A 23672-nucleotide genomic window follows, 5' to 3' on the forward strand; every position below is an offset into this window, starting at 1 on the left:
GAAATGACTTTAGTCTGCGGAGTAGTTGCTTGTATTTTACATGGTAAGTAAAGAGGTCTATTGGTTATTAATTATAACTTATTGCGAAGTATACTACAGACTAAAACTTAGAAGTATCTATAATCGGTTCCGCTGCCGATTAGCGTCAAATTGTATTAAAACTTCACTAAAACCCCTAAGTACACTAATTGCTGTTAAAATTAAAATGATCCTTCAAAATGAGCTGTATAATCTTTACCCCACGTCACACTTAAACCCTTCAAATTACTTTCGAACCCCCAGGGTAATATCGAAAACAGTCCTTATCGATTTATCAACGTTGACCTCATTTCTTAAGGCCAATTTATGAATAATAGTTAAGAAGAGATGTTTATGTTACACGGATCCATTTCTTGGCTTTGAAAGCATTTTTCTGTTGAAATTTAAATGGGAAATCAAATGAAAATATTTTTAATCGTAAACCATCCATTCAACTTTGGCCGGCTATCAAGTAAATTGCATTTGCTTGTAAAATTAAAGTGGGAGTGTATCAAAAATAGAATAAAATTCATCTTGAAGGTTGGTTTTCATATCCCATTTCTCAATGCATATTTTGTTCAAAGTGTTTTATGGTAATAAACTTCATGGCAACTGAAAAATTTAAATTCCAATTTTAGACAGAAAAAAAATGTACTTAAGGTATTATAAATCGATATTTGTGAAGGAGGGTTTTGTACATGGCGACCGGATATTCGGAAGTTTGGCAAAGGACGAATTTAATCGAAAAAAATCGGGCCTATGTCCACAGCGGCAACTCCCAAAATAACTTCCTCAGCTTAAACACCTGCTTATCTGTCTAACGGACATCCGATTATCTCCCTAATGGAATAACACTGATGGTAATCGAATTTAGAAAGGTCAAGATTAAGTAGTGTCGGCCATCTGGCGAAAATTCAATTTTCGAGGGTATTACTTAGGAGATTTCGCTTTTATTTCGTTATATGGAGCATTTCCTCTTGAACGCAACACTGACTTCAAAGGTTAGATACATTTATAAATTATTGAATCGAATATCCTCTAAGGACATTATGGAAATTTTCATAAAAAATTTCCTAAATGCTTCACAAATCCTCCTTGTAGAAAGTATCCCGCTCTGATAATATGACAAAAGTATTTTAAAAAATAAATGTGGTAACTAGCTTTTACCCCAGTAAAAATAATGCGTATTACTTTACCTACAGCACTACTGTAGATAAAAATAATTGACATCGTTAATGCGCGATTGATTTCTGACTCTCTGACATTGATTCTGCTTTGGTGATGCGTTATTGCGCCTACATCTACCTCTCCACGAAAGGGCAACACGTATCTTGTTCCCCTAGAATGTTTATATGCATCATAAAGATAGGGCTCTGGCATTCCGTGTACTTCTGAGAGTTGTAAAAGAGAGCGCTTCCAAAGGAAAGAATCGTGACTATATTTGGGAAAAATATTCTTGGTGGGAATAAGCGCGATGAAAAAGTTTCTCAGTGGGACATAAGGAACGATAAACGTCTTTGTATATTTTGTGTATCAGTTTTTAGAGGAGTTTTTTGTCAGAAGCGATTCCAATTCATAAAGAAATATGGAAGAATTTCTTTGAATCGATTGCGAAATGTTTTGCGGGAATATCAGAAAGGTTCATGTATAAGCCGCTACTCAGGGTGAATCAGCGACATTGGGACGTTCTTTGAGGACTAATCATTATCATTAAATGAGGCAGAAATATGGAAGCAACGATTTGTTCCAAATATTGGACCTGAAACAGTTGTTGGAATAAATTCCTTGGGAAGATACAATCAAACAACAAGTCTTTAAAACAAATACTACCAGTACAGTTGGAGTTTACAAAATCGATACAATCGAAAGAATTGTCTTGAAATTTACTAAATGTTTCACAATATTAGTTGTTTACATTTTTTCCATAGGACAAGTCTGCCGCGTGTACACGTACACATCAGCAGGTTCAGCGCTGTTGTCACGTTGTGATTAAACTCCCCAATATTAATACTCGCTGTATTTTGAAAACTGTTAATCTTACACCCCTGTAATATACAACTTTTTTATTCATGCTGTCAAACTGAAGTCTAACTTCTTATCTTACACCCCGTAGTTAAGATCCCTATATTTATAGAAATGTTCCTTTTTGCTTTTGCGTTTACAATTTCTCAGAATCGTTGTAAATATTAATATAAAGCAATGGCAAGAAATTAAAAGAGAATGTGAAGTAAGCGAAAAAAAATGTTATTCAGAAAAATATCTCGCCTCCTAAAGAAAGTGCGTCGTGAAGCCATAATCTGCATAACATCGTTTATGTGGACGCAGGGCGATACAATAAACAAAATAAAATAGTACCAGCGCTCGCATCTCGCAGAAGTACAAGGCAAAGCAGTCTAGATCGCCGTATCCACTCGGCGTTTCCCGCGACTTAACGAGGCACTTTCTACTTTATGGTTCACCCGCCAGGCTAAAAACGGCTCTTTCAACCAATTGCCGACGGACATGCCGCCGTTGATGGCCGTCCTAACAAGGAATTGCTGCTTTTCCAGCTAAACACTGGTCCGACGCTGCGAGGACCCTACCAGCTCTCGGGCAAGAGTTATTGGGACAATTACGAGAATCTGAAAGACATGGTGAAAGGCCTTTATTTTTCCTAAAGATATATTGTCGTCTCTTGTGTTGCCGAGAACGGACTCTCCTGGTATCGATAAAAAGTGCCGCTACAACCGTGTGTGCTATTTTTTTAGATTTTGTTCCCCAACTAAACATCGCAACTTGAGCAATTTACTGGCCACCCTTTTAGGAAACTTCGGTACCTTCTTTCAAGAGTTCAAAACATATAATCGGGACATTCCACGCCAAATCGACCACTTTTAAGCCTGACCCCTTTCGATTTGGCTGAAACTTTTTTTATTGTTTTCTACCCCATCGAAAACCTCTTTGAGAATTTTTTCAAATTTTTTCACACAACTCAAAAAAAGTTATGATTTTTTTAAAAAATAGCTTTTTTTAAAAAATAACCATAACTTTTTCAAAAATTGAGTTATCGGGACGTTTTTTTTCAAAATTTTTGTTTTGAAATGTACTTTTTGAAAAAAAATAGATCAAAATTATCTGGACCTATCTAAACAATGAAAATTTCTCGATTACCATTTTTGAATTTTTTTTATATATAAAAAACCGACATTTTTTATAAATCCTCAAATTTTTTCAGAGTGGTGTTTTTTTTGTTTTCTATATTTTTATTGATTGGAAAAAATTTTTTTTCAGATTTAAACATGCGCTTAGCGCAAAAAACTACGACTAACTGTTTTTCAAGAATAGTACGAATTGTTTTAGGAAAACTTCAGTTTCTTTGTTTATCGTGACTTGCTTAAAACTTGCTCAACATCGCGGTTACACCGTAAAAGTTCTACAATTTTGAGACCCCTATAACTTGCAAACTGGTGTTTCTGCATCGGTTTTAATAGACTTTTATATTTGCATCGTAAACAGATCTGTTCGGAGAAAAAGGAAGGTAAACGCTTTTCGGTGTCGCTAACACAGACTAGTTAGAATCTTATTGATTTCCATTTCGTTCATTGTTAACATGAGAACGAAGGGAGCATTCATCGACAATTTCATTTACCCTTGAGCGAACCACATTTAGAGTAATGTTTAACGTTAATTTCGCCGCGAAGAGGGTTGTAACCCGGAAAGGAAATTGATGTAATGTATTTTAGACTAAACAAACAGCTGACGTTAATTTCATTCCGCCCAATAAGGTGGGTCTTATAATTTTTCTTCGGCTGAATATAATTGCTTTACCGAATACAGGGTGTTTCAGTTCGAGTGAATCAAACTTTACACTATACCGATTTTCAACAAGTATAGGTACCTTTTTTATGTAGAATTGTAAACGGAATATAAAAATGAATCCCAAATGATTATTAGGTCCTTGGCGTAGAAGTTGGGGTAAGAAAATTCCCCTTTACTACCCATTCCTACGCCACTGACCTACAAAAATTTGTAAATTGTACAGTAAATTGTGCACATGTGTAAATGTTAACTCCACACAAAATTTCAATCAATTTGTTGTAAGCATACCAAAGATTTCGTAAATAATATACTTAGACCTTTCCGTTATAAGGCAATTCTGAATTATTTATTGAGTTCTATTTGTGGTTAAAGTTTGATTCATTTGTACTGAAACACCCTGTAAAAAATATCATACATCAAAATCAAAAAACATTTATTTTAAAATGGTGGAATGTAAACATAGCGTCTTTTTATATACTGCTTATAATTATTTCGAGAATTATTTATTTGTGCGATGCGAATTCCTACAAAATCAACGAATTTTTAACAACTAAATTTATAAAATTGATCCCTTGACAGATTCTTTTGACGCAAGATGTTATTAATTTAAAATTTTTCTTTTTAACGTGACAGAAATGATCTTTTATAATAATTACAGCACGAAAAATGTTATTTTATGTCGAGTATCCCCCTGAGAATTATACTTATTTTTACTAAAGATATATTTACTCTGGTGGTTACGTTTGAAATTAGCAATTTCTAAAATAATTTTAATCAACGAACCACTGTTTATTTTGCTCCTTCAGAATAAAATAATTCGTAAGAAAAATGAACACAAGAGAATATTTATTTCCTTCTAAATCTTAAAATTTTTATTCTCTCATCATTCCTCAGAATTTTTAATACGAGAAACGATTTCAATGTCTCCTATTTTTTTTTTATAGAGGTTATGGAATAATCATTCTGGACAAATCAATACTCGATGGAAAATATAACGAACCTAATTGCAAGGTCCACATTTTTTTAAGCATGATCAAATATTTCAACCAAATTTACTTCTAATGGTGAAGTTATTGTTAGCAATGTGCTTTTATACAGAACGATGTGGTTGATCTCCCCTACATTGCCATAATAGGGGCAGTATCGTTAAGCCCATTTAGGTCACGATATGTTTGGGCAACTAATGAGCCTTAAATATAATAATGTGCTGTTTAGGGTTAGCAATTGTGATCTGATAAGGTATCTAAATGGAGCACACTTTTTGAATTATTTGTGCACGAAAATATGTTAATATTACTATTATTATTATTAAGTTTTGTAAAGACTGGTCGTTTTTAAAGGACTCTAATATTTGCAATGAGGTTGTGAAAGTTTTTATAAGGTTATTAATAATATTTTTGATGTGTGTTCCTAAGAGAATTATCAATCTTTTAGGCATAACATAAAAATAAAATACAATGAAAAATTCCTCGATATCTTTTGACTTTTTTTGCTTTCACCGCTTATTCTAGGATGACAATCAGTTGATAAAGCGTAATACCGCTAAAAATAGTTACTGAGATGGAAATAAAGGTCTTATCATTACTACTAAAAGACAGCTGAAGGGTATTAAGACAGCATTATCCCCTTTTTATATCCTAATCCTAAATGATTCTCTGGAATATATACTCGTGGAAATATCTCCTCACATAATGCATATATTGATCCGACTTTATGGAAACCAGATAAGGGATTTACATTTGACTGTCTCCTTTTCCTTTGCGCTTCTTTCTATTGGATTATGCAGCGGGATGTAAGACTCAGACTTCCACGTAACGTTAAATATTACCAAGTCGCAAAATGTATAAAGCGATATCAGATGTATTGCAGTATTTATTACAAAGTTATATTGATGCAATTGTCAGTAGTAACCTAAGAGTCAGTCAATCGGTATTCCATTATACATGAAATGCAGGGAAAAATGGTATCTAAATTTACACGGTCATTTTCTGGACAACTGCTGGTTTTAGTCTCGAGGAAGACTTATGTGTAAGTCGAAATGTCAAGGAAGAACTGCTGGTTTTAGACTCAAGGAAGACTTATACGTAAGTTGAAATGTCAACATAGTTTTAATTGTTATGTTAACATGGACTGGAAAGGGAACTTACAGTACAAATGTCTATGAATGTTATTTTTTATTATTTTACATTTTATAAAATGCGTTTCAGATATTTGTCTTGGAATGAGCTGCATGAGCCACATGAGCTACCATTAAAGACAAATAAATATATTCTCACTTGGGATAAAACTCTATTACTATGCGCTACAAACCAAAAAAACAGGGTATCAGTTTTTCCTTGATTCCCTGTCGCAGTAACCTGGCGACACTGAGGAATGATCGGGTAATTTCATCGACAAAAAGGACAATGCCTTGATGCTGCTATATAAATGTAACGTGACATCGTGTTTACTGACTGTATCCCGTGATACAGTGGCAGATCAACTTGGTTTCCATTATCCGTCATTGGCTGTGAGCGGCATTCCGCAACTTTAATCTATCTTAAAATGACACAACATTCATCTGTTCGGGCAGGGCTGTTTCGCACGTTGTTCGGATGTGTAAACTAACGAATGCTGAAAAACGTGACACGCTGTTTATCTTCCTCCGGAATAGTTTTTATGGAACGAACGAACGGATCTCGACTAACTGCACCTTTGACCGAAAATGAGAGAAGTTATTACCTGCCATAAGTTGGCGAATGAAAAAAGAGATCACAAAATCTTGACAACAAAGAAACTTTAGAAATTAGTTCAATTAAAGCCACATTAAAAAGTACGTAAGAATTGTTTATTTTAATTTCTTTCTTACTTTGGACCAGGCAAACCTTCAAATCCATAAGAATTTATTAGGAAAAGCTATCTGGGAACCAGTTTTCAAGTAAAATGTTTCAAATGGGGTGATAAATAGATGAAATTCTTGCAAATCCAGTCATTTTAATGTCTTGTCTGAGACAAGCACATAGTTTTGATCATTTGAATTTGTAGCATTAAATAAAAAATCGATGGATCTAGACGTAGGACAAACCTATTATACAGCGTGAACTTAAGCCCATTTATCAATTTTAGATCTACAGCTTTTATAAATTTCAGTATGTGGGTCAATTGCTTAAGTATTATTAGCAACAAAGTGAAGAGTGTGGGGGTCCAACTGTATTAAACTAATGGATGTTGTGATTATAAAAACATCTTCAGTTTATTAACTTCATAATAGTTTAATGTTGCAATGGGAATGAAATAAAAATGTACTTAAGCAAAGGAAACAGTCCGTTGGTATCACTGTCGCCTTACACATAAAATAGTACTTACTACCCCGGTTTTTTGCTTTTATCGAGTAGGATATTGCAAGAAAGTCCCTCGGAAGGTTCCAGAAATGTGATATATTTAATATGAGGAACCGTAATAAAATATCCCCTATCGCCACATTGTCCAAATTCATTACCTCGGGGAGATATGAAAGACTTTATGGTATATAATTGAGGATTTCGGTGACAAAACTTCAGTCGGGTAATTTAATTATTATCGATTTTGCCCACGCGGTTTCAGAGTTAGGCAAGAACCCTTGAGGTTAGTCGGAATTGATTTTGTTTCTATAAGGAAGGGGCAGATATTTATTTTATTGATTAAAAGTAACAACCGAGGAATCACATTTTCTGTAAAAACAAACATCGGAAAGCTTTTATGATAAGTAACAGGAAATCGTGTCTAGAACGGGGTTAAATTTTTTATAAATACCGAGTTGTGTGCCGAGAAGAACAAATAGACACCAAACGACTCTGGAAAGTTGTTTAGGAAAATTTTCGGAGTTATCTTACAAAGTTTTTACGCCACGACCGAACTTTTATTCACATTTTTAGCTTCTTTTTGTTGGAGAAGGCTGCTCTGGATAAAATGTACTTAATCATTACAATATAAAGTAAAATTCCATGGATATCTTGGAAAAAAATTCATAGGCATAGAAAGTGTTTCAATAAAAAGAATATAACTATTTTTTTTATTGTATTCTGTACCCCCATATTTAAATTGATACTCTCTAGTGGGATCATAATTTTCACGTTCGCTTCGTATTGGAATATAACCTTTAATGGATATTATTTGAACTCGAATACGGTGGATGCCACTACATTGAGGATGCTTCTGTGAAGCCACATTGTTATGGCAGCTTTATTGCGAAAATAGTTTATATTTATATAAATGTGCTTTTGGTATTTTGTGATATGGTGAGAGCTTGATGTTATGGTACTTTATTAAAATATGAATATTAATTTATTTAAATGTGCGCAATCATTCCTATTTGAATAATAAAAGAATAATTCAAATATATCATATATTTTCCCATTATCATAAAAATATCAATGATTTCACTGATTTGGCAGTATTAATTTTAGAGAAATAGAGTGTGTCCAAGATAACGGTGGCTGAAATTAGAAAAAAGTTGTGTTATACCTAACAATATGCCATTTAGGAAGTTTTAAAATTCCGGGTACTTCCGGAGATATCCGGAAAAACCCGAAATTTTGTAAAATCGTTTTATTTATTTTTTTGGCTTTATTTGAAAACGAATTTTAAAATAAATTGCATATTTACATTGTCACTTTTTTTCGCTCTATCCCATGGCGCCAACATTTTTTGCAATCTGACGTTTCGTCTTCGGCCATCATCAGGTTAATTTTTTTAAATACGTCGCTGTTATTTTTGTGACAAAATCTGGTCATTTTTAATTCTGAATTAGATGATATTACTATCGTAATCGCTTTCAAATGTTTTAAGCTTGTTTTATGTATTTATTTAAAATTTTTCCTGAGTACGGCTCTGAACGCTTTCAAAATATCTATTCAGAGAGGAAGATAAACCGAGCAGATTAAGGTTCTGAACGTAGTGATAAGAAAGAAACAAGGAAGATCCTTTTATATGCAGAATAATTCTCTGATCAGATGTATATAATTTTTGTAACAATGGTTTTTTATAATAGAAACATTTACTTCAAATAGACTAATGGTAATTTACATTGACAGGGAGAAACCGCATTTAACAGAGGTTTTCAGTAAACCTTTGGGTTAGAATTCTTGATACCAATATAATAGGACCTTACTTCTATGATGATAAACTGATGGGTGCCAGATATTGCAGATTCTTTGCTTAAATGAAGTATATTATATTCATTAAATTTTTTGTAGTTGGCATGTTCTGCATTAGTCTGCATTTTTGGTACCAAAATTATAAAAAAAATATAAAAGATAAAGGCGACATGGAATATATCGAATGAAAGAGGAAAAAAACAAGCAATTGTTTGCTTCGATGATAATTAAATATCGTTTTCTATAGTGTATCCAAAGAATTTGTCTATCTGGTTTTCGATTAAAAAAATAAAAACTGATATCAAAATTTTTTCCCTGATAGTTAATTCAAAGCGAAAAATGTTTGTCAAATATCTGTTTGGCAAATTTTCTTGTACTTCCCCACTATGCTGTATTAATCATTACAAATTAATACTTTGCTTTCGCGATGGCAATTTCCTCACACTTAAACGTAACTTTTTCAAGTGATATGAACAAAACATTTAAATAAGCGAATTTACCCAGAGAACTCCTGAATAATATCTCCTTTCCTTACGCCAGAGTTGAAGTAATTGGCAGACATTAAAGTTGTCGATACAAAACAAGAGAAAACCCCTTCTTTTTAAGTATTCTTAGGATTGTGGAACAACTTTCCAGCAGCCCAGGACTTGAATAACATGGAGTGTATTTAATCACTGAACCGGTTTTAAGTATCGAAAACTTTCTTTGTACTCGCCGGCTAAGAAAACTTCTAGATTCCTTACAAAACTGACTTTAAAATTCGAAGAATCCGAATTGTGTTGTTGCAGGGCGGGTATTATTACGAAAATACCAGTATGTGCCTGGTAATTCCCGACTTCAAACGAAAACATGGCTGTGGGAGCTATTTTCGAAGTTTTCTTACAAATATCTGTTCAGCAAACACTAAAAAGAGGCTATGGAGAAGAATTTAGCATGTTTACTAACACGAAATTTCAGTAGAGCGGTCTCAAAATGATCTAACAATGGATTGCACCGTCAAACGAAAAAATTTACAGAGAAAATAGTAATAAATAAATGGGAAACGACACTCTCGTAAACAAATTTTTTACTTACAAATCCATCGAACACATTCATATTTTTGTGGGGATATCTACAAAAAATTGTGTACATTCACCGCCCTCTGCGTCCCGTCCTAATTATTTCAGATATTTCAATCAGCATATTTCGATGACCGACGCCACATGAGGGCATCCCACAGTCAGTTCATTGGTTATAATAGATTGGCCTGCAATTCCTCAGAGTGGCATGCAGCCCTCGACAAGGGAACCGCTGTTACATATCGCAAATTACGCAATCATATCGAATTAGTAGAAATGTATACGCACAGTTGAAGAATGGACGCGCGGGCATAGCGTATAATACAGCCGCACTGGGCGACTGGACAATAAATCTCAGTTGTTGACAAGTGGTTGACAAATTGCCTAGCAGTGCAGTGCTGCAATGCGGAATTTGGCGAGATTCAGGTAATTTAAATTTATTCCAGGCACCTTCTATTAATCATGCATATTACAATTATTGCGAAACGGAGAAATAAGAGGGATTTTTTGTTGTTTATTTATTACAACATAACATTTTGGAGACCTTTTTAAACGGAACAAAACGTTTCCCATCAATATAATAAAATTGGTTGAGGACACGAATTTTCTACACATTATATACAAATTATTATATTTTTTTATCTTTAGCAGAAAGCTTTTTTAGGAACACTTATGAAATTCATCAAATTTTATTGCTAGGCGTTTTTATACTTGTTCAACTGACTTCGGAAAGACTATACCTCAACCAGGCCAGGCAAAGATATAAGACTACTTCCCAGGAGGTAACACCCCTATTTTAAAGAATTTTTGAAATATTTCAGTAATGCCTTAGTCGCATGAGTATGAATGGTGGATGTCGGTTATATAACTCTCCCCGACTGTAATTTTAGTAAAATCCTTAATTTATACAACCACAGTGCACGTCTGTGTTTAATGCCTTCTGCCCATTCCGCATAATGAACATCCCTGATCCTACGTTATAAAGGGATGCTGATATGCTTTAGGTATTTATGAATACATGGCATTTGCTAAATTTAATTAAGTATTGTTCCGGCTCGGTGTAACAAGAGCACAGAAGTACATTCTTTTATAATGACCAAATAAATTTAATTACATTTTTGAAAAATATGTGTTTGATTGTACAAACTGTATAACTATATGTCGATGAACAAAAAATGTTAAGGAAAGTCCAAAGAGTATAACTGAAAGTAATTTAATACTGCATCAAAAAAAAAAAAGGAAAATCAGGACTAGCAATGAGTACGAAACGACAAAAAAATTGGAAAGGTAATATGAAAATCTCTTCCACGAACAAAATTATTTAGTCCAATAATTGCCAAAGCCCTAATACTGTACGCGAAAAAATTGGATGAAATACCATCCCAGTGAAAAGTCCCAAGATGCTCGCTTCCAATATACCCCTTAATATTATAATATTTCTTCATAGTGATATTTTTTATTAAACGTTGCTCTCGGGAAAGTCGTTTACCGAAATCGAATAACGTGACTCGTAAAAGTGTGTAAGGAAAATTTATTGTCGGCCTTAACCAGTATTAGTCCTGGGAGCTGAGGCAGCTTGTCTAAATTAGTATAGCTATAACTATGTCATAGGCAGCGCTTTGACGTAATGTACATTTTAATCAGATTTGTAGCGGAGCGAGGTATGCGATAGTTATTTATGTAAACCGGTAGTACCCAGCGATCCAATCATCGCTTTTACTTTCTGTTGCTTGTTGTTCTTTCTATTTGCAATGAACACAAGACAAATAGGTATCTATAAAAAACGTATGCACAAATATACGGTCGCGTCCGCTGGGCGCAGGCATGGTCAGACCGGAGTGATTTTGATGTTGTGTAGGTTGGACTCTTCAGCATCAAATACGTGCAGTTCATATATTCCACAATTGCGAGGGTAGGGAGCAATTTGAGCGCACTATAAGTGAAAAAGTGTGTCAGAAGTTCGTATACTTCCATTTACAACAAGCTATTACATGACAATAAAAAAAAGTTAAAAATGTGTTGCCCCAAGCGATGGATGTTAGTATAGTTCTCCCCGTAGACGACTCCTGTTTCCATGACAAAGTTCTGCCAGGGAATTAATTTCAGTTCTAAAAGCCTCGTGGATCTGTTCTGCAGATGTAACCCAGTACGTAAGGAGCTTAACAATGGTCTCAATTGTGTGGATCTTGCGGTTTCCGGCGCAATTCAGAACTTGAGAGGGAAGCCGTATGGAGAGAGTCCAATTTAAGCGACACTTATGTTGATAAGTTTTGTCTGTGGATATAAACCTGGGAAATCATTAGATGCAGTTTGCCTTAATAAGAAGCTTGCGTTCTCGCGCTAGGTGCGCGGCGTAGAGGTGGAAAATGTCACCTGTAATTTTATTTGTTGGTGGAATTTGAGTTGTTTAATTGGGAATTTGAGGTCGCCGTTCATTACGACATTGAGGGTCAATTTGACGCATCAGAATTATACAGAAAAGCGTCAAGGCAAAAATAATATAATTCTATTTATTTTAAGTCTACCCATCTATTTACTGATAAACTTATGTCTGAAATAGGAAGGACTATTAACAATTTCACAAATTTACCTTATTCTAATACAAAGTTAAAATAATTACGTGCTATTACCTGCAATGTTGTATGCAGAGATAAATATTTATTAGACTATTCAAACAACTTGTTAGGAGCAGGCAGTATAGTAGTTAGAATATAGCTTCCTAACAAGCATCATTAAAAAATGGTAATAATTGGTTCACTGAGAGATTCAGACAATTGTAATGCCGAGTTATTGGAAATTTTCTGTCATAATTGTCTTGCGACGTTTGCTTCATAATGTAGACACATTTCAATGTGTAATTATTGTTTTGAATAATTTCTCTCTTGTTTCAGGATTTCCATCCGCCGAATTATGAACCCAGAACGCAGAAGAGTGGTGATACTCCCAAGAAGCGACTTCAAAGAGGAGATAACATGATCGGATGGCGGCGACATTGAAATTCGCGATGGTTCCCGCCGCACGGAGAACAGCGATCGCCCTCCTCGTCCTGATTTCGATATGCGACGGCTGCCCTTTTCCCTGTATATGTAAATGGAAGAACGGGAAACAGACGGCGGAGTGTATCAATAAGGACCTAGTCGTAATCCCCGAGGGCATGGATTCTGGCACTCAAGTATTGGAATTCTCTGGGAACAACTTGCGAACGCTTCATCAGGAGAAATTCCTCAAATTGGACCTAATCAATTTACAAAGGATATACATGGCTCGCTGCCGCATCAGCGTCATACACGACAGGACGTTTAAGGGGTTGACGAACCTAGTGGAATTGGATTTGTCAGACAACTTGCTCGAGGCGGTCCCATCTGCAGCTTTCCTCGACTGTCCGTCTTTAATGAAGCTCACTCTTAGTCGCAACCCCTTAAAGACGCTGAAAAGAGCCGCGTTCAGCCATCTGTCCTTCCTGAACACGCTGGAGGTGAGCTACTGCCAGATATCGAAAGTGGACGAGGCTGCGTTCCAGGGGCTGTACAGTCTTGAGTGGCTACACTTGAACGGTAACAAGATGTCCTCATTCGCTGCGTTCACACATTTACCAGTCGGGCTCAAGGGGGTGCAACTCCAAGACAACCCTTGGGAATGCGACTGCCACATACTTCAACTCCACGCTTGGCTATTGAGTTTCAGCTTCCCACTTTCGGTTGAGCCGGTTTGCAGGACTCCGCTACGGTTGTCGTATAGGACGATCAAGTCCGTTCCCTCCAAAGAGCTAGCGTGTCTGCCTGATGTTACCCCTACCACATTTTACGTGGAGATAGAGCAAGGTAGGAACGTTTCTCTAGTGTGTCAAGTCCACGCCGTTCCTGAAGCCACGGTGACTTGGTATTTCGAGGGACAACTACTGCAGAACGACACGTTTCTAGCGCCAGGAGTGCACTTGTTGTATTACATTGAAAGAGGCACGGTGGAGAAGAGGAGCGAACTATTTATTTACAACGCAAACACCGAGGATAACGGGACGTTCATATGCAACGCCGAGAACTCCGCCGGGGTTTCGTACGCTAATTACACCATCAGGGTTATATTAAAACATGAATTAAGCATCGAAGCGGATGAAGTCCCGTTGGAGTTCGTCTTGATGCTAGCTACTGCCACAGCGGTCTCACTCCTGCTGTTGTTATTCGTGGCGGTCTTATCAGTGATAAAGTGTCATCGCAACGCGCGGCTGAAGAAAAAAAGGGACAACTCCAAGGTAGCCCTGAGGAACTCCACCAAGGATAGCTTGCTGCAAGACAGCACCGACGACTCTGAGCACCTAAAGGAGAACAGCAATATTAAATTAGTGAACCACGAAGAAGGGTTGATGCTCTACAGCTCGCATCCCAACGAGCAGCTGCTCCGGTCTCTGTCGCCCCTCGCGACCGCTAATCAGCTACGCAGCCCCACGTCCTTGAAGTGTTACCAGGAACAGAATCCCGATCTCATTAACGGCACGGAGAGCGCGGGGCGGGGGGCGTGCGACATCCTGATAGAGAACCATCAATTAGTCACGAAAAACACTCAATATAACTTGCAGACGATTAAGGAGTTCCAGGAGAGCGATTGTAATTTATGCATCCTGCCGACCGACGTGCGTCTTAATCCTGTGGGATTGCTGAAGACAGGAGACGGCAGGTCTCAGGCTTTTAACGGGAATTGCTACAGAACTTTGCCTTACAATCGGACCAACAAGAGGCACACCGCTGCCGTGCCGATAGGTAAGGCAATTACTTAATTTGAATACCTATCAGGTCCCTAGGTTTTCAGTTTCTGATCCCCTTAAATGTCAAGTCCTTATTTGTCAGTAGTTGTCTCATAACAATTAATGATGGTCCTTACTAAATTAGTACAAAACTAAAAAAAATTTTTAAAAGTCAAGAATTTTAAGAGTTGCTATTTCTTTAATAAAATATTGTCCTGTATGTACAGTTTGTCACACGAAAGTGTTCTGAAGAAGAAAAACTTTTCTACATATCTGTAAAGTTATGAGAAAATGTCATTATTTATAAAAAAATCCTTTCCTCAAATTCTTTAAAGTTGTATTTTCTTGAGAATAATCAAAATACCCTAATCTTTTGAAAAGTGTCACTAAAAGATTACTCTAACAATTCCAATAGTTTCTATTCATTTGCAAAATAATTGTTACCTCGTTTCATATCATTTAGGCAGCTTGTGATTCTCATAATTATACATATAGGAAACTACTTAATAAATGATAATTAAAAAATTCAATGAATTCAGATTGAGACTTCTAGAAGATCAAAAAATTGTATCGAATTTTTATGTTCCCCAATTATAATAGGCTATTGATTATAGGATTTTTAAAAGGAACTATGACGTTCAAGATATTTTATTACATGAATCAATCAAATGGTAATTTTAAATAAATAAAACCGTGGTGCTATTAAATTAGAGAGTGGAACTGAAGATAGGGGTGAAAATGCACTTTTGCAGTTTTTTAAATATAGCACGAAAACGAAGCAACATTTCGGTATAGTTCATAGGAAAAATTTTATAGAGAATTGAATTACCCATTTAAAAAAATTAAAGGAAAAATCTTATGTAAAAAATCGTTAATAAACTATTTTAAAAAAAGCAAAAAAGGTGAATTTTTACTTTTGTGACTAAGTTGTAAAAATTTTTATTTATTATTAACAAATAAAACTTTTGAAATAATTTTTTATTAAGTAAAGAACCAATTTTTTGTAAAAATAATAAGAATTATAATCATTATTATGTTAAAAACAAGAAAAATCTAAAAAATATATAAGTTTTACCGGTTATAACTTAGTCAATATTAGTCCAAAAACTATGAAACCGCATCATTTTGAAGGGAATATCATCTAGTTTTTTTGTACAGCAATTTTCTTTGCCTACTTCTACTAACAAATGAAGCGAAAAAATTTATAAAAATCAAAAAATCATATTTTTTGCTCTTTTTAAAATTGTTTATTAACGATTTTTTGCATCAAATTTTTCTTTTCAATTTTTTAAATAAGCCATTTCGATGAGAAATTCAGTTCTCTACAAATTTTTTTTTATAAACTACACTGACATTTTGCTTCGTTTTCGTGCTATATTTAAAAAACTGCAAAAGTGCATTTTCACCCCTATCTTCAATTTCAACCCTCTAATTTAATAGCACACCGCGGTTTTTCATTTTTGATGACCCTTCGAACAAGTCATGTGATGAACATCATTGAACGTCTTATTTCCTTCCTTTTTTTTTGCAAAAAAAAATGAGAATTAAAATGTATAAGGGTAAACGCCACGAAAATCGAAAAATTGGCTAATTGTAAGCTTGAGCGGCCCTATATCAGTCAATTTTCATCCAAAAATACTTTACAACCTCTTATTTTGAAGGAAATTTTATCTACTTTTTTTATGAAGCTAAACCTATACCTATCTGTACTCAAAAAAAAACTAGAGGCAAAAAAAGTAAAAAAAAAATAAAAAATGTTTTGTTTCCTTGCCTTTCTCAACCGATTTCAATTAATTATCATTTGTTAATCAATTTCTGGTTTAATTACGAGAATCCTAAGTATATCCAAGCCATCTATCCGACATATAAAATGAGATAATTTTTTTCTGCTATATGATTGAAACTTCACATTTACGACCTTGGATTTCCTAACGATACCTTTTAGTAACATTCTTTGATACTTTTAATGTGAGGACTTAGCTTGTAGACGTTTTTATATTTTCAAAAAATTAAGCACCCTATACAGGATGTGTCATTGAGCATTCCCGCTGCCAATATCTCCGAAATGAAGAAATTTATTTTAGTTCCGGAAACTGGGGTTGTTAGATCCCTCGAATAGCTTCAAATTGTAGTTAGAACTGTTAGTTCAAATCTTTCTGTATAGATGGCGTGGCGTTACTAAAATAATTTTTGATCCCTGGAACGTGGAAATTCAGTCCATCTGAAAGATCGTTAAATTTTGAGTAATTTTTGTAATATAAAGTTTTACTTTTACTCTGTTACTCGAATATTGGCAGCAGGGGTGTTAAATGGCACACCCTGTGTATCAAAATCCAGAAAGTATTATTTTTAAGGGTGACGACAAGAAGAAAATTTTATAAAGAAATATTGTTATAAATTTACAAATAAAGAAGCTTCCTATCCTCTGTTCAGAACATTTACGCGGGGTACATTATGTGAAATAAACAGTAAAACATAGGAATATAACTTAAACACTCTCTAGCTCATAAACGAGGTAATATGAGAAATGTTAATGGAACCTTGATTATTTAGATGTTTCATTCCAGTCGGACTTTCACATCATTTTTATTATGTCCTTTATAGATACAGAATTCTCAAAAAACAAATAAAATATTATTTTTCATTATTTATTATACCATGTTGATTTACACTGCATTATCCAAAATATTAATTTTTAAAAACAAAAACAATATTTTGTTCCAGAAACCTATTCATTTTTTTATATTAAAAATATGCAGTGACAAACAGAGTAGGAAAACATTATTTCGAATTTGTGTGTAGGTATATAAATAACTTTCTGTTAAAAAAATAGAATTTGTATTCTCGCTAGATAAAATTCATTTTGTTTTTCATGTTATTTTATTAAAGGCTTTTAAAGCCCCAAAGCAATTTTACGATTTTTATTCATATATTGTGAAAAAAATTCAAATAAAAATGAATTTCAACAAAATAAATAGTTTAACTACAAGAATATAACGTGCTTCTGATATACGGGTAGTCTCCCAACAATTCAATGAGAATCAAAACAAAAGATAATTGTTTATTGACATGTAAATTGTGACATGATATACACATACACCGTAACTATATAGAGTACTATATTAGGGAGGGATTAGGGAGTCTTAAGAAAATTAAAATGGACATGAGGTTTTTTTTATTTTCCACAAAATTAAGTTTTCTTTATAGTTATACTTGTATATACTTTAATTTCATGTGCATTAACATTTTATTTTTAAATCTCATAACTGGTAACTGTAACTATATGAAATTTCGAGAAATATAAAAAACTACCCTTTTCGAGATTTCAGAGTCGTCAACCCTTGCTCAAATATACAGGGTGTCCCGGTACTTGATACAGTACGAGTACAAATAGATGAAGTCAAAATAATATCAGTTTTTCATATACATTTTTTTCATTCGGGCCTTCATTAACAAGTTACGGGCCCTCAAAGATGAAAATTAAAAATTTAGTTTTATTTACAGTTTCTAAACTATTAATTTCGGCATGGTGCAAATTTGGTCATGGATAACGCATACGTACAGCTTGTTTTTGATGTTGTAAGTGAAACTTCATTATGCCTAGAACGCCAGGGACGGACTATGCCCAAAGGTTAACAATCCATAATTTTTGCAAATATGACGATCGTAATCTGCCTGCATCAAAAATAAGTTCCCTGAAGAATTTGGCAACGATAATACCCTCTTGGTTCAACTCGGTAAAATTAACAGTTTAGGAAATATTTATAATTTTATGTCACAGTGCACATCGAGCGGCGCCACCACCATTTTTTGGTTTTAATTTTTAATTGGACATAATTACTTTGTTAAAACCGTATATATTTTTAAAATATGTGCCTAGAAAATTCTACTGCCTGCTAATGGAATTTTCACTAACAAAATTTGACAAACACACTTTACACATAACACAAATTAGAAAAACAAAACAAAAATAAGTTAAAGTTTTTAACAGTTTGGAATAATTTGATAATACAAACAGGATAATTAAAAAATGTTTACCTGTTTATAATACAATTTATAATTTATCACATTGTTTTAACCCTTAAAAACCACCCCCAATGACAAAATATAAAAAAATGGCTTTTAAATTGTTTAAAATGAATTATAATGCCTTCCTAGTGTTTATCAATCACTGGGTTTCTTGAAAATTACCCTTCGTTATACAAATAAAAACAATTTTATACATTTAAAGTTGATAAGTAGAAGTATTAAGAGATCGAAGGGGAAAAGTGAAGGTATTTTATGTATGTAGGATGCTCCAAAGTTGTGGATAACAAAAATATTGATATGCTTCGAAAATTGAAGCGGTAAGGTACCGTTGGTTTTTTAACGATAACTTCCTTAATTTTAAGGCTATTAAGACGATCCAAAAACGATTTTACGCAAAATTTCGACAGCTAAAAATACTGTAAAATTGAATATTTTTTAATGCGTTTAAAGGGTTTGAAAAACAGGACCTTCGCTCTCAACTTCAAACGTCTAGCAGCTCTGTTAATTTTTATCCTACTCAAATAATAAAAAAAAAACACAAAATATTCTGTGAAAAAAATCTAAACTTTTATTCATTAATATTTTTCGTATCTGTTTTATTTTTAGTTATTTTCAAAAAAATGTTATTTTTTTCAATCAAAACGTAATATTTTCAAAAATATGCATTCTAAACCGCTTAAACTTGTATAATATATTAGCACATGTAAATTGTTGAAGGATTACCTTTAATTTTAAATCTCGTGAAAAATTAATCAATTTTTTTTTTCGAAAAAGGGAATTAACAGTTTTATTTTAATCACAACTCTGTTAATTTTTATGCTAATGACTTAAAGTCAAGTTCATATTAAAGATGTTTTAAAGTACTTTAAAAAATGTGCTGTGCATTTTTCTTGCAAAATAGAAATTTTTTTAGTTATTTTACGTTTAATGCTTCCAATTTAGTTTCTGGCGGACATGAAATTATCTTCAACCAGCCGTATCTCATCACCTATTGCACCTACATAAATGAAAATAAGCTCAATTTTTTTTCTTTTTCTAAAGTTTCATTTTCTTCGTGATGTTTTTTATTTCATAGAATGTCTATTTTTCGAGTTTTTCCCGAAAAACTACTGAAAAACGTCTTTTTTTTAATAAAAAATTTACATTTTCAATCATCAATAACTCGGAAGAAATAACTTATCGAAAAATGTTCATAAGATACTTTTTGCTTAAAATTGATTGCTTTATGGATTCCTGGGGTTGTTCTCCAATATTTTATTTTTCACCCTCTAGAAGGGGTGGCTTCCACCCCCTGGAAAAAACCGCTCATCGGCACTATATAACTTTTGTTTCTTGAACTATTTTCTACTTACAATCCAAGTTTCACGTCAATAGGTTCTATCCGAAAGAATTCGGAGGGGAAAAACTTGGTTCCCTAAACTGTGTTAACCATTGGACATAGTCCATCCCTGGGGTTCTGGGCATAATGAAGTTTAACTTTCAACATCAAAAACAAGCTGTACGCATGCGTTATCGATCACCAAATTAGCGTTACGCTGAAGTTAATAGTTTAGAGATTGTAAATAAAAATAATGTTTTAATTTTCACATTTCAGGGCCCGTAACTTGTTAACGAAAGCTCGTGTGAAAAAAATTTACCTGTATAACGAACTGATGTTATTTTAACCTCATCTATCGGTACTCGACTTTTTTGTGTCAAGGACCGGGACACTCTGTATATTAGCCTAGAAATAATTCCTTAAAAGATGGCATGACTCTCACGCCACTGGTTTTGACGTGATCGTCATTCAAGACATACGCATCCACCATAACTAAGGCCCAAAGCGCAGGAATTAGGTATCACCCACCCCCCAAAATTTCCCTTTTAATAAGGACTTGATTGATTTATCCGCGCGTATCCGCACGAACCGCGCGCGTTATCCCCGAATCAATCACTAAAGGGAGAAAATTTATATTGCAGGCAGATTCTCCAGGGAGGCCGAGTTCCTATTACGGAGCGCCCAGCAGCCGGGCTCGTACGAGCACTACGGCTGCGACATCCGCTACACCGCCGATGGTTATCCAGTTAGGGCGGCGGATGAGAGTCAACAAGCGGCGGTGGCGGCGACTTCGCCCCCCGAATCCCATAAATCAGGCAGCTCCGCGTCAACTGCAGAGCCTTGTTGTTCGTCAAGCAGAGTGCAGTGGCCCTCCTGCGTTCCGGCCAACTTACATTCTGTTAGGCAGGAGGCCGTGGCGAAAAAATGTGTCGGCGCGCAGACTCAGACGGACGCGATTCCTAATAAATTGCCGCCGGCTGCGGAGACAGTTAACGAAAATGCGGATGAAGGCTACGAAGGCGAATGCTGAAAAATGTAAATAAAATTTGATGTTATGGGAGCGGGAGGGTCGGGCCAGTGACGGATTTTTAATGTGGGGTTTTTGTAGGGATGGTCGTAAATCAGTTTCGGAAGTTTCTCGGACAGATTTTTAATTATCGATGTGTCGGCAAGTGATCACTAGAGATAATTTTATATTTGAGAAGACGCTAAGTCTACTTTTAGGTGTATAAACGTTAATAAGCATTAAGAACTGAAGTAAGACACATTGAAGCATGTGCGGCATTTTGTTAAGACATGTTTTCTATTGTCGGATGTACATAAATAATTATTTGCTACAATTATTCAAACAAATTTAGAAAAATAGGGAGTAATTAATGTAAAATTTTGTTTTTATTATTCGAACGATACAAACATTTCCGAAAAATTTTAAATTTTTATGCCAAATTTCTAGAAAATGGGATTTGCATTCGACTCAATTTTAAGAGACCATAAAATTCACTACACTTAATTTTTACTTGGAATTTCATCTTCAAGAATTTCTAAACTCAGAAATATGAAAAGATAGGGTAAAATTCAATTATAATTTATACAGGGTGTCTCATAATTAGTGTCCAATAATTTACCACTTGATTCTATTGCCAAAAATAAGAATATTTTTTCATATAAACATTGGTCGAAAAATGCTTCCTAAGGGAGCTACGCCTCCCTAAATGGAGCCTCAAAAAATTCACCTTTTTTTTAATATTTCTGAAATGGGTTGAAGGAAAATTATGACTTTTGATTTCGTGAACGCTCATTAAAAGTCGAAATAGATCATCATAAAATTTTTCAAAAATTTTGATCAGGGGCGTCTCAATTGAGGGGGTCGTCGGCTAATATTTGCCCCAAGTTTTTTGCTTATCGAAATTTTCAAATTCAGAGGCCAACATATGATAGATCTTCATTTCCTATACAAAAAAGGTACTCTTTATTTCTTTCGATAAAATGCTCCATTTCCAAGAAAAACGGATTTAAGTGCTTAGAAAAGCACATTGAAAAAAAGTGTTAAAACATATTTAAACCGATTTTTCTCGAAAACGGATTACTTTTTCGATATAAAACAACATTACCATATTTAATAGAAAACAGATCTATCAAATTTTACTGTTTAAATTTGAAAATAGTAACATGTAATATATAATATAATTTTTGATTCCAAGAAATTAATTAATTCTTGAACTCAAGATTGAAATTCTAATTTAAAACTAAGAGCAGCGACACAAATATAAAAAAACTGATTATTAAAATTTTCGGAAAAAAATTTTAAACTCGCGTTCTGAGGAAAAAATCGGATAAATATATAAATTTTGACTTGGAAATTAAAGGAATTCTAACCTTCATCTCGTAATTTCATAGATTATGAGTTGTAGTTAAAAATACATTAAAACTACGAAGGCCAAAGCTGAAAAATGTAAATAAAATTTGGTCTTATGGCTGCGAGAGGGTGGATCAATGACGGATATTTGATGTGGAGTTTTTGCAGGATGGTCGATCGTAAATCACTTTCGGAAGTTTCTTACAGTTTTTAATTATCGATGTGTCGGGAGGTGATCACTAAAGATACTTTTATAATTGAAAAAGCCTTAAATACTTTTGGACGTACCTACAAAAGTTATGTAACATTGAGAACTGATATAAAACTCGTTGAAGCATGTGTGACATTTTATTAAACATGCTTCTTACTGATGAAGTTGCCCCGACTATTCAAACAAGTTTTCTTCCTAAGGAACATGTTTTAGTTTCTAGGTTCAACTCTAGAATTCATACAACTGAAATTTCAAATATCTATACGGAGAAAAATAGGACGAATAGACAAATTTTTAAATGGAAATAAAATAAAGACAGTATTCAAATTGATATACATACTTAATTTCTAGCCATGAGAACCTAGTGAATCTCCTATTTTTCTATTCTGAATTTAATTTATAAATTTTGCAGATTCGGACGTTTTTAATCAGTCGTCGTTAAATGTGCATGAAAGCTACGAAAGCGAATGCTGAAAAATGTAAATAAAATTTGATGTTACGAGCACGGCGCCTCTTTTATAACTTAGAAGGGGAATAGCGACCGGTGACGAATTTTTAATAGCGGCGTTTTTATTGGGGTGGTCGTAAGTCAGTTTCGGAAGTTTGTTAGGCAGTTTTTAATTATCGATGTGTCAGGAAGAAACTCAAAGTGACCAAGATAGGGACTTTATGATATTATTTGAACTGAACTTCATATATAATTTTAAATACTGAGAACTGAAACAGTACCTACTGTGCATAACATTCTATTAAACATTCTTTTCATTGGTAATTAATATACAGGGTGTTTTCGAAAGATGTAGCACAAATGGTACCAATGAATCTACAGCACGTACTAAAGAGACTACGTTTTTCATAAAAATTACCTTAGTAAAATGTTCATCCCTTAGGAAATACAGCCTCTCAAAGTTTCCGAAAAGTAATGGAACTTTCTACTAATGCATGTCCAACTTTTCAACGATTTTTCGAAAATTTCTGCCCCTTGGAAGGGGTTGAAGTAAGCAACCCCTAAGTTAGTCTTTGCTACAATAG

General features: G+C 34.2%; 2 protein-coding genes across 2 annotated transcripts in view; both read left to right on the forward strand.

Moving 5' to 3' along the window:
- LOC108909011 (protein pangolin, isoforms A/H/I/S-like) overlaps positions 1-12984 on the forward strand; it is a 149282-nt gene extending 136298 nt beyond the window's left edge. The window contains exon 5 of the mRNA XM_023454887.1: positions 12880-12984. Coding sequence (XP_023310655.1) covers positions 12880-12984 — 105 coding nt within the window. The remainder of the gene's footprint in view (positions 1-12879) is intronic.
- An 8-nt stretch (positions 12985-12992) lies between these two features.
- LOC108908974 (leucine-rich repeat-containing protein 24-like) lies at positions 12993-21103 on the forward strand. Its single transcript, XM_018713178.1, has 2 exons — positions 12993-14742; positions 20715-21103. Exons 1-2 carry the CDS (start codon positions 12993-12995, stop codon positions 21101-21103), a joined length of 2139 nt encoding a protein of 712 aa, XP_018568694.1.
- The last annotated feature ends 2569 nt before the right edge of the window (positions 21104-23672 follow it).

Source organism: Anoplophora glabripennis, unplaced genomic scaffold, assembly GCF_000390285.2.
Source record: "Anoplophora glabripennis isolate ALB-LARVAE unplaced genomic scaffold, Agla_2.0 scaffold72, whole genome shotgun sequence".
NCBI classification, from domain to species: domain Eukaryota; kingdom Metazoa; phylum Arthropoda; class Insecta; order Coleoptera; family Cerambycidae; genus Anoplophora; species Anoplophora glabripennis.